This window comes from Anolis sagrei, chromosome 1, assembly GCF_037176765.1.
Source record: "Anolis sagrei isolate rAnoSag1 chromosome 1, rAnoSag1.mat, whole genome shotgun sequence".
In the NCBI taxonomy this organism is placed as follows: domain Eukaryota; kingdom Metazoa; phylum Chordata; class Lepidosauria; order Squamata; family Dactyloidae; genus Anolis; species Anolis sagrei.
Window position 1 is genome coordinate 190,368,881 of NC_090021.1, and position 12,319 is coordinate 190,381,199.

The window sequence follows — 12,319 nt, forward strand, 5'->3', positions numbered from 1 at the left end:
TATTGTAGTGTTGTAAACTGCATTGAGTCGCCAATGTAGGCTGAGAAACAGCGGTATACAAGCGCAGTAATAAATAATAAATAAATAAATACTCACATTTGCGTGTTTTTAAACTGCTAGGTTGGCAGAAGCTGGGGCTAGCAACAGAAGCTCACCCCATCTCACAGATTTGAACCTCCAGCCTTCTGGTCAGCAAGTTCTGCAGCTTAGTGGTTTAACCCACTGTGCTACCGCAACTCATGTCTACTTTCTCCATAAATGCTGGTATAAATGTTCACCTTGAGGATGTTTTATTTACACCTAGGGGGGAGCAGCCCCCAGTTCCAAGCTGATCTTCTTCATGGTGGTCTTCAATAATCTCTTCTCTCTAAAGCTGCTGGTTCTCAAAACCTAGTTCTCAAAATGTTTTGGACTTTTAATTCCTATAAGTTACAGCTGCCCTGGCCAATGATCAGAGATTCTGGGAGCTGAAGTCCAAAATATTTGGAAGGCCAGAATTTGGGCAACAAATAATGTAATAATGGGTAACAGTGGCCTTGAAGATGTCGTTGGGTTGCATTCTCTCAACAGCTCTAGCTAATGGTACTGAATGATGGATGGTATATTCCAGCCTCACATGGAAGCCCAGAGTTGTCTGCCCTGGCCTTAAAGCTAGTCTATAAGGAACAGAGACTTTACTGTGATTGCAATAAATACAGAAGGGTATCAAACAGATGCACGGCATGGAATAAAAAGCAGAATGCATATTTTTAAGAATACTTTTTATGTGTAAATGAAGTAAGGCTTTTAAAAATAAAATGTTTAGAAAGTTCTGATGTAAACAAACAAATGCGTGTATTTTCTGCAGATGATTTAACAGAAAAGACCAGATAATAAAGTTCAATTCATTTTTATTCATACCTTAGCTTGTTTGCTCCTCTCCATTGATACTGCAGCCTTCCTGCCTAAATTAGAAGGAAAATGAATCTCTCGCTCACTACAGCTGGAAATAAATACTGCCACCTACTACCGTGACATCATAATCTTACAGTTAATATCATTCTTACCTCTGTTTTCAGGAAACATAATGGTCAAAGGAAAAGGACCAAGAATTACTGCTCTTAGAAAGGCTGGGGAAGGTGGGATACAGATCAGACTAGCTTGGCCTCCACGTTTGGGAGGCAAAGTCTGCAGCAGTTAAAAGAATCAACAGGAATTGCTAAAGCTCTGGAGACAAGGGAGGCTGAATAAATGGAAAATCCAGTCTCAGGGAAAGGCTTTTGGAAAAGCAGCAGCTACTCAAAACTTGAGCTTTCACACAGCTTTCAGCCATTAACTGAAAGCTGTGTGAAACTACATTTACAGAAACTACCCATTTATGGTTTTCACAGGAAGAGTGATGGTGCTTTATTAGGAAGTCAATGTTACTTGTTCAAAGATAGAAAAAGGAGGCTCACCTGCTGTGACAGAACAAGAGATTTTTCATTTTTGCTGTAACTTCTATGTGCAATTTTTGCACGGCTGTATCTCTCAAAGTAATGTGTTTTAGTGGTATGGGAAAGGTTTTTTTTTTTTTAAAAGTATAATAATGGTGTGCAGAAGTCATTGATACTATGTATGTGTTTAACTGTTAAGAGTATATATTTGTGTTTGTAACAGTAGCTAAAACTAGAGTTATCTGGTTTGAATCCACAGTGAGCGTTGCCAAGGAGACCAGGCAGGCTAGCTCAAGAGAGTGAGAAGTGGGCGGAGCCAAGCAAAAAAAGTTACGTGCGTCTTTGGAAAAAGGGGCAGTGTGTGAGTGAGTGTGGAGGCTTGAAAGAGCCTGGGAGAGAGGTGTGTGAGCAGCTGGAGGTTTTTCAGTCTAGAAGGGCTGACGAGAAAAACCTGGCCAGTTTTTTTAGTCAAGGAAGACTAAAGGAAGCTTGTTAAGATCCCTAGTCAAGGAAGGACTAGAGATCAGAGATTTTATCAAGGAAAGATCAAATTGGAAGGCTATTCATAGTAGGAAACATTGTTCACTAAAGAGCTTCACCTCAGTAAAAGTTAGCCACGAGCTGTGTTATTTGGAAGAGTGGACTGTATTACAAACCAAGTGATATTCAAAGTTCTATAAGTTATTTAACAGCCTGCAACCATACGCTTTGTACACAATAAACTTGTTATCTTTTGTTGAAGACCGTCTCATCTCAATTAATCTGCGTCTGTAAAGCCAGATCTCATCGGTGGTACCTCAAATACCTCACGTTGGTGGCAGTTACCTTAATTTACAAGTAATAATTGGCCTCCTCTATAATATATTCTTATACACAATTGAGGCCTGAGATTAATTCCCTCCATAATCATCCACACCTGTACAATTGGTTCAGGCATAACAGTACAAGTGGTATGGGTAAGTAAACCCTCGGTCCATATATGGGGGAAGCCCAATACCGTGGACCCTCAATATACAGAGGTTTCATTTCAGGACTTTTTGTGAATACCAAAATCACAGATGCTAAAGTTTAATTGTTTGTATGTATGTATGTGTGTCTAGTAAAATAGCATCATAAGGGTTCCACAAAAAATCTTGAACACTAAATTTTAAAAAAAGGACTTTAAAATAAAACCACACTGGAGCTGCAGTGGCCCAATGGGTTAAACTCTTGTGCTGCAGAACTGCTGACCTGAACACTGGCAGTTCGAATCATGAGATGGGGTGAGCTCCCGTCTGTCAACTCCAGCTCCTGTAAGCCTACCAGTTCGAAAACATGCAAATGTGAAAAAATAGGTACTGCTTCAGTTGGAAAGGCAAAGAGATGCTTCAAGCAATCTTGTTGGTCACACAACCAGGAAGTGACAACGCTGGCTCCTTGGCTTGAAAATGGAGAAAAGCACCTATCCAGAGCCAGAGATGAGAACGGCTTCCAGAAGCTGGAAATGAAAGAAGCCTCTGCCTTTATTTGTGTGTGTGTATCTCATTGTATATGATTGTAAAAGCACTGAATGTTTGCCTATGTATGTAAATGCTGTAATCTGCTCTGGGTCCCCAAGGGGAGAAGAGCAGAATATAAATAAAGATTATTATCATTAGGCCAACTATTTGATTTTCAGTCTCCATAATAGCTGTTTTGCACTACAACTATTGCTGCTGGATATGTAGTTACCAGCTTCATATTTCAACGTTTTATTTGCCATTTGAACAAGAGTGATTCACACAAAGTTGTTTTTTTTCCTGATGATTCCAAACTTTTTTGGATTTCTACCCTTTTTTGTCCAGCTTTTTTTTAGGGGTGAAAGACATCTGAGATACTCATAAAGTATCAAGAGTAAAATTTAGGCCCAGTCTGCAAATATTCACAGGACTACTTGCCTACCCTGTGGCAAAATACAAAAACACTTAGCAGATCTCGATCCAGTTCTTTCTAGTTCTCCTTTTTACATTTGCTTGTTTCTAAAGCTATCTCATATGTTGATGTTGTATGTATCAAGACTCAACAAGAGAATTAGAAGGGGTTGGGCTGCTGCATGCTTAGATCCATGCTAAAATGTATGGCTGTTCAGGGGTCAGGAGTCCCTGCACCATCATTTTCCAGTGATCTTTGCATCCCCAAATCCTCATTGTTGCTGCCTGTTGGGTAAAAGATGAAGGTCAATTGCTGCGTTTGGCCCATGTCATTCCCTCAGGCTTCCCCAGAGCTCCATCTATTCAGGGTTGATAAATTGCCCTGGTATTGTCTTCTGTGTTTGTCAGACGTCTGTTTTACTTTGCCAATGGCTGCTTCCCTCCAAAGAGATCCCTATCAGTAGCCTTTCTGTATATGGTGGTTATTCTGTAAAGTGTAAACACGCTGGGAGGACTCTCTTTTTTTTAATGAAGGAACTTGTGCCTGGAGCAGAACGGCACACATACTTGCTGGACTGAAACTGAACACAACTTGCTAACTTTAGAAACATTACTGGCTTGTCAAATTCCCAAGGCAGAGACAAAGGCAAGTGCTTCGACCCTACAAGCTATTTTCCCTGCTAAGGATTGTCTGACCTGAGGACTATTTGAATGAGAGGATGACACAGGTCAGACACCTCTCCCCTTTGGCACTCTGTAGTCCCCTATGTGGTTGCTATGGAAAAGACATCTATCTATCTATCTATCTATCTATCTATCTATCTATCTATCTATCTGGCACTCCCAGTGGCCGACAGGACTGAAGACGGACAGATCACATGTTTGAATCCGGGAAGAGCGCGGATGAGCTCCCTCTGTCAGCTCCGGCTCCCCATGCAGGGACATGAGAGAAGCCCCCTGCAATGAATCCCTTACTTTAGCTAGCTGCCTGTTGACTGTTCCATATAAGCACCTCCTTTTTTCCCATAATGATTTTCAAAACTGAGGCTACCACAGCAGATGAGGACACTACACTTATACAGAAGGCCTGGTAGGGCTACATTTAACTAATATCTTCACATAATCCCATTGCCACCTCAGCAGGAAGGTAATGGCACTCTATGCAGTCATGCTGACCACATGACCTAGGAGGTATCTACAGATAACGCCAGCTCTTCGGCTTAGAAATGGAGGTGAGCACCACCCCCAGAGTCAGGCACAACTAGACTTAATGTCAAGGGGAAACCTTTATCTTTAATCCCATTGAAAATGTCTCTCTCCATGCACAAAACTCTTCAGCAACCTACTATTTTATCTATAGGAAAATGGATTCCTATGTATTTTCCCTCACAGGTAGAAAACCAGTATGGTAAATGCTATTTTGAGCTAGATTAAACTCAAGCAAAAAAAACAACATATAATTTGTGCAGACGTATTTGCTTTAGATTTAGAAATAACATTTTTTCAAAGGAAGAAACAACAAAAATCTCAGTAGCTATTGATTTGGACCTCAGATTATTTATTTTTGAAGTATTCATACCTACACCCCAAAATATGCATTTTTCAAATGACATTTAATTGGAAAATGGTTTGTTGAACATTTAAGAAACCACTTTACATTTTAAAAGAAACTGAATGACATATGCCAGAACAAAGAGGCAGTTAAATATGACTCAGGTGGCATATATATAGATTGAGGTGAGACAGAACAAATGGTAGTTATAAAAGATTTTCCTAACAGAATGTAACATGTACATTGCATTCAAACTATACTTCAATGCAGGAAAAACAATCCATTTGGGGAAAAAATAATTTAATCCCGTTTAAGGAGAAGACGTAGGACTTTTATTACTTAAGCATTTATAATCTCAACATTGCAACTAAAGTTGTACAAGTCACTTTTCAGTATACGATCAAACATAGTCTCAATGAATCAGGAGGAACATCATTCTTCAGTACTTTAGCATTCAGGATGGAAGAGCAGTTTAATTTGGCCTGGAGCTAAGATGATATGTGAAACATGTCTTTGACAATATCCTTGATTTTAAAAAAAGGCAATTGTGATAGCTCCACTTCAGATTGGGACTGTGGTGCTTGCAGAAACCATTATTCGATTCCACTGCAGTCTGTGTAAATGGTTCAGGCTGAGATTACATACCCCCACTGCTGCTTTTTCAACACCAGCACTGGAAGTACAAAGACACATTTAACATAACATGGCCTTTAGAGTCAGAGGCACCTTTAATGTAAAACGAAACCAACCTTCCTTTGCTTTCTGAGCTATTGATGACACAATGGTGTTTCTGGATCACTGTTACGAAGCTACATTGAAACATGGAGAGAAATACACAAATGTCTACCTCTGCCTCAGAGGTCTACTGTAGCCACAAAGCGCTTGCATATGGTCAATGGGATTTTTAGACTCTCTCCTCATCCTATTACACTACAAAGGTATTTTGGAACTCCTCAGTTTCACAAAGCAGACTGCTCCATAACAAATGGTTGCATGGTAGAGTCTGGTTGAACTCAGTGCTCTGTGTGGGCCAAGTTGTCCACAGTTCGGATCCTGTCCCTCTACTGTGAAGGAGATACAACATTACAATATACCACATATTCATCGGCAAAGCTTCATTTTTCAAGCAGAAGCTGAAGAAATGCTAGGGTCAGGATCTCAAGATGTCTTAAGCCTACTGAATGGCATGTTAAGTCTTTCCTTCGACAAAACACACAAACTTCAAACACTGAAACTCTCCTTAAAATGCATTTCTTTATAGGAGTGTGCTTGCTAGGAGTGTTCAGTTAAGTATCAGGACCACTAGTTTGCAAAATTATTCCATTTTAGGAGCATACTCTTTCAGCAGTCTTAATGCTCAAAAGTTCCCAATTCTGATTTCCACTTTGGGAAGTCTGTGTATCGTACTCTGGAGGAGTTCCCTGACTTCTCCCAGATGCTACTCCTGAAGGATAGAAGACGTACAGCATGGGAACTTTGGACGCTCACAGAAAAATGAAGTACTTCCAATGTCAGGAAAAGATTACTTAGTCATTCTAATTCAGTATTAAAGGGAATTAAAAAGGAATAGTCATCCATATACCTGAGTCATCCCAGTCATTATCTTTTCCTATCTGTATGCCATGAAAACACAGTCGCTTTCCATTTGATACATTTATATATTTGTTTAATGAGCAGCACACTTTTTTTGCAATGGCATTCGGCATGTGCAGGTTTTACAAGCGCTCTTGCTAATATTCCAAACAAACGGGTTTTTTTTTTTTACAAAAAGGTAAAGAGTAAGTTAGAGCAAAATAGATATAAGTAAAGCAATTTACAGTATGTTCACAGTATATGCATTGTGTCCTTTTCTTCAAACCTATCCACTTTTGTGATACTCTCTCCCAACTCTCCTCGGTTCTTCTCACAGGGCAAGTACTAACAAGACACAAATTTATACTTCATGATTTGAACACTCCTTGTCATCTAGTTATCTATACATTTATGAAAAATACCCCCAAATAGAATTCCCCTGTGCAATTTTCAGTAACAGAGGGCTAGAGAAACTCTTCTCGGTAACATAAATCAATTCAGCACCATAAATGAACTTATACATTTAGGAGATAGCACAAATTTGGTCAGAACAAGCAAAGACAACCAGAAAGTTACACTTTTACTTGTCCTCCATCAAAAGGCAATTTTGAAACACCCATTTGTGCTAGTTTTGGTGCTTATTAGGCACATGAAAACACGTGCATTTCCACCCGCACAAAACTAAGTATCCTTGTGTTTGAGAAACCAAATGGATACTGGTAACATTATCCCAAATTATCAAAATCATGTAAATGTTGTGCTCCGTCTGTCTTAGGACCAAATTAGCTTTCCACCAAGAAAGGCATCCATCAATGGAATTGGGACAGAAGTGACCTGCAATCCTTCCCCCTTTTCCACATCACCGCATTTGCCCAATTTGCTCTAAAGGCATGGAGTGTTGAGGGGATATGTAGAAAACCATATTGGGTGCCATAGACAGAGCCTTCTACCAGTGAATGAAAACAAATTAAGATCTGACAATAAACTTCACTACAGTAGAGTTAAACTCTGTTAGGTACATAGTAATTTTCTTTTACTCCTGTGGATTAAATTGAAGAAGGGCTATCTCAAATTCAACCATGGCTCTGCTTTAGATCTGCAGAATCTGAATCGGCATTTTATGATATTATGCATGTGTCAATTTGAAGGTGAAGTTTCAAGGACCAGTGTTTAAAATTTTGACAAAATATGGTAGGTTGATCTTAGGAACAAAAACCAAGAGTGGCTTTAATGCAATTTAATGATTAAAAACAAAAAGAATTACAGGTGCCGTTAACCACCATTATAGGCACTGCTGTTGATTTTAAGTTATTTTAGAAACTGAATATATATAATATTCACAGATGTTCGACCTGTGAGTTACAATGAGCACATTTTAAGATGTTGAGTAACTGAGTTCCATTTAAGTATGATACTTTTATTGAAGAGGCCCAAAGGACTGGCTCTAAAATTTGCTTCCTGCAGATGGGATGGGACCTTCTACCTACAGAAGCCTTCTGATGCAGTGGAGCAAACTCACTGATAGAATGGGGAAATATTAAGTTTTTGCTGACCTTTCTTCCCATATAACCCCAGACCAGCTCCAAAATCTGGGGCAGTGGGAAATTGACAAAAATACCTCCCCACACACAGATGCTCCATACCCAGATAGCTTTGCTGCTGGTGAAAGGGGAAAATGGCCCAACCCATGGAGTATAATTTAACTGAAGGACAGAAATCTCTAAATCAAAATATTACTATTTGCATTTTATAAAAAGTCAGGGTTTTTTTTAGAAATACATCTCATATTGTTAAACACTATTAAATATCTGTGTTTCAAGACGCATAGCATTCTAATGCTCATTAATTTTTGTATGACGTCTCACATTGTATTTAGGCAACAAAGGTGGATTACACTTGTAACTAGTAACTAAAAGTTTCAGAAAGACAACTGAAAAGTTGTTTCGGATTTAAAATGGTGGAAACGTCTTGAGTGCCATAAATAACCAAATCATTCTTCCGCTTGAGAAATACTGCCTTCCAAAACAACTGCAGGCAATTTAACAACACAATTATAATGAAAGCCCTGCATTTTATGTAACAAAGATTCTCCAGTATATAAAAAAAGAAACATTTGCTCCTCTGGGTCAGTAGAATTGGTTTAGAATATTAAGTACCACTACAAGTGAAATTAAGACCACACATCTGCTATGTTTTCATATAAGATATAGGAGATTTGACCTCTTCCCACCACAAAATGGTTGGATTTTTTTTCTTTTACACAAACTGCAGCATGGCATTCCTTCTTTGTTTTCCTAACCTTTCAACAGAAAAGCCCATTTAATCTAAACATTATCCCATTTTTCATCTGCTTCCCAGAAAAAACGCTCTTCTGTCAAGAGAGGCCCCGAGAACAATAGCACTAGTGTCACTCTGGCGCAGACAGACTCACACCGCGGCAGGAAGCCATCCAAACAGGTTATCAACAGGACTAACCTGGACAAACTTTGGACTGGTTGTTTGTGAAAGGTTTAGACGTAATCCGTAAAAGTCTACTACGAATAATGGAACACTCATGTTTAAACTGAAGAAAGAAAAGGCGTAAGGAAGAAAACAGTTTTGAAACTGGGTCCATGCTATATTTGGATACCGGGATAGCCATGAGACTCAAACCGTTATTAGTCGTCTTATTTAGTTTCCGTTTCAGAGGCTTTATAAAAGGTTCCCATTTCCAAAGATGTTATTGGGGTCCACAAATTGCTTTACAGATTTCAGCATCCCAAAGCCAACGTCAGAGACGCTCTCTTTCAGCCACTGCTTCCGTAACTTGCCCACTGGAAGGAAAAAAGAAGGGGGGGGGGACCTTTTAATATTCACCATAATAGCAGCAGCCAATCAATCTTGTGACCATGAATGAACAAACACTGGGTGATAAATGCTTTTATTCAAAAATGAGAAATGTTTTGCTTTATTTGATTTATTGAGCCCACCAGACTATCAAGCTCATTAAGCTCAATGTACTCCCAGAGGAAGCCTGTGTTCCACGCTGCCTACTCTCTTCACAAAGTATGAAATTTAGATAAGGTTTAGACGAAGATGATGAGTCACATCAAAAATAATTAAACTGAAGCTGCAAAAAAACCCAGTATTTTAAACCTTCTCAACAGGAAACTTTTACAGAAACACCAACACTTGCAAATAACTATTTTTGTTCCTTTCCAGTTAGGATGTTATATAATGAGGCTCGACATGTTGAGTTGTAAACATGGAATATGCAAGTTGGATGTACTGGCATATATACAGTTACAATTAAAAAAGAGACCTCTGGCTAGCAAGCACTTCCAAGAGTGAGTTTTTAAAACTCAGGGTTGTTATAGGTTTTTTCAGGTTATACGGCCATATTCTGGAGGCATTCTCTCCTTAGGAGAGAATGCCCCCAGAACATGGCCATATAGCCTGAAAAAACCTACAACAACCCAGTGATTCTGGCCATGAAAGCCTTTGACAATACTTTAAAAACTCAGATTGCAACCTCTATCTACATTTGGGAGTAAGTCTTGTTGAACTTAGAAAGACTTCCTCTTGAGTAGAAGCCAAGCTAACCAGCCCTATGATTACATAATCCAACCAAAAATATAATCTTGATGTCTTCATTTCTAGGCCTTTGCCTATCCAATTGCATTGGATAGACCACATCTGTTTTAGTTTCTGAGATATGGTTACCATGGGTTTCCATAGGAGCCAATGAAGACTGGTAGATGGCATACATTCTTATCTCAACATTTAGAGCCGATAGGGGGAAACTGGTGACATTTTTGGAATCAGCATGTCAAATATAAACAGAAACGGGCCTAATATTTCAGGCACCAAAATGTGTGCTGACCAGTGTAATTATTTTGAACCTCATGTACACCCAATATCATAACCATAGCTGTTATAACCTTTTTATAACTGACTATATCCTAAATAACAACAAATATGAACGCAAACTCAATTTTCCACCTTTCGTGACTATATGCACACACACACACACAGGACTTTCTAAAAATAAATGACCTGTGTTGTCATTTAGGGACTTAATTCTTCCAATAATTCAAGTCTTGGCTGAAGTTTTAACCTAAGACACAATTCCTTTGTATGAGGTGAGAGGCCACTGCATTTGTCTCTCTGTGAAGTATTTGAAGCTAGATTCAACCCATCTTGCACGGTCTGTTCTCAGGGTAGCTGAACTGTCACTGGAATAATTAATGATGGGGACACCAGTGGAGAGCAGATTATTTTTGTTTCTGTCCTCTGAGGAATACAACCAGGTTGCAGAGCTACCCAAAGAGAAAGCTGGAATCTCAGGAAAAGCCTTGTGTATTGTTTCAATATTTGTGCGTTGAAGAATTAGCCAGCCTGGTTTATTATTTTATGTTTGCTGTTTCATTAAGCAGGCTTGCGTCTTCCTGCCATCATCGACCTGTTCCCTAATAGGGTGACTTTAGAGCCGATATGCCAAGGACAGGAGAGGTCTGTCCAGTCCAGTCACCTCAACTACACCCAATCTAAAAGGACAATGAATAGTGTATGCGATTATCCAACATTATCTGCAATATTGTTTCATCAAATGCATCCTGTGGTTATGGATGTAATTGTCTAAAAAAAAGAGAAAGAAGTGAAAACAACTGGCCCAACAAGATGGAGCACATTAAAGCCACAGCAGGATGTCCGACAGCGAGCATGCCTGTCTTTTCCCCACCTCCAGTAATAATGCAATTCCACGAGGGACTGAACTGATGTCTGAGCAGCCACCAAGCAGCCATTGCATATTTAATGAAGTCGCTCACCAAGTGCTTGGAAACAGAAGGTGCTGGGAGTGCATCATTAGTTCTGTCAGAGTGATAATTTACACATCTATCTTGTCACATTTTCTATGCTTTATACTTTTACAATAATAAATCTAACATACATTTGATTAGCGAACCGGAAAGCAAAAAAAAACTGTATAGCGGACATTGGTGGCCTTTATGAACATATTTGATGAAAAAAAGTTAACCCATTGATAGCAAGGAGTGAAAGTTCCTAACTGTCAATGAGAGGAAATGCATGTGCATGCATTAAAGGGACAGAGCACTTCCTATGCTCATGACTAATCATGTTTCCACTTTAAAAAGTGGTAACATGCAATTTGATCTTCCTTGGGAAAAATGTAATCATTGCCGCATCGAGGGTCATAAGATCCATCATTTGATCAAACCAACTCATGACAAATCATTGAGCAAATGTTCACTATGAGAGCATGCAAGCTGGTGCAACTATTTTCTGTGATATTTGGTAGGTAATGGTTGCTTCACACAATTATCAGATAATGCTGCTCTCACTGAGCAAGTGGACACATGTGTCAACCGGAGGAACACTCACATGGTGGACCTCTAATTCAGATTTGTTTTTGTCTTTCAGACAGTACCTGCATTTGACATAGAAATCAACCTGATACAGAGTTGGAGGGTGTTGTCAAAGGAATCAGTGACAGGCTCAGCATTATGAACATTATCATTGTTCATGATCACTCTTTTGTTCTCTTAGCCGTTAGGTTTTGAGATGTTTATGTATTATGTTTTATTTCCGCTGTGTGTTATGTTCTGTTAGCCAATCTGAGTCCTGTTTGGAGAGGGGGCAGGATATAAATAAAGTTTATTATTATTCTCAGGGATCCTCAAACTAAGGTCCAGGGGCTGGATACGGCCCTCCAGGGTCATTTACCTGGCCCTCGCTCAGGTTCAACCTAAGTCTGAAATGGCTTGAAAGCACGCAACAACAACAACAATCCTATCTCATCAGCCAAAAGCAGGTCCACACTTCCCACTGAAATACTAATAAGTTTATATTTGTTAAAATGGTTCTTCATTTTAATTATTCTATTGTTTTTA

General features: G+C 39.2%; 1 protein-coding gene across 1 annotated transcript in view; it reads right to left on the minus strand.

Annotated features, from left to right (window-relative positions):
- Positions 1-4,839: 4,839 nt before the first annotated feature.
- Positions 4,840-12,319, minus strand: part of AGPS (alkylglycerone phosphate synthase) — a 57,978-nt gene continuing 50,498 nt past the window's right edge. The window contains exon 20 of the mRNA XM_060779616.2: positions 4,840-9,241. Within this exon, the coding sequence (XP_060635599.2) occupies positions 9,120-9,241 (122 nt within the window). The 3' untranslated portion in view covers positions 4,840-9,119. The remainder of the gene's footprint in view (positions 9,242-12,319) is intronic.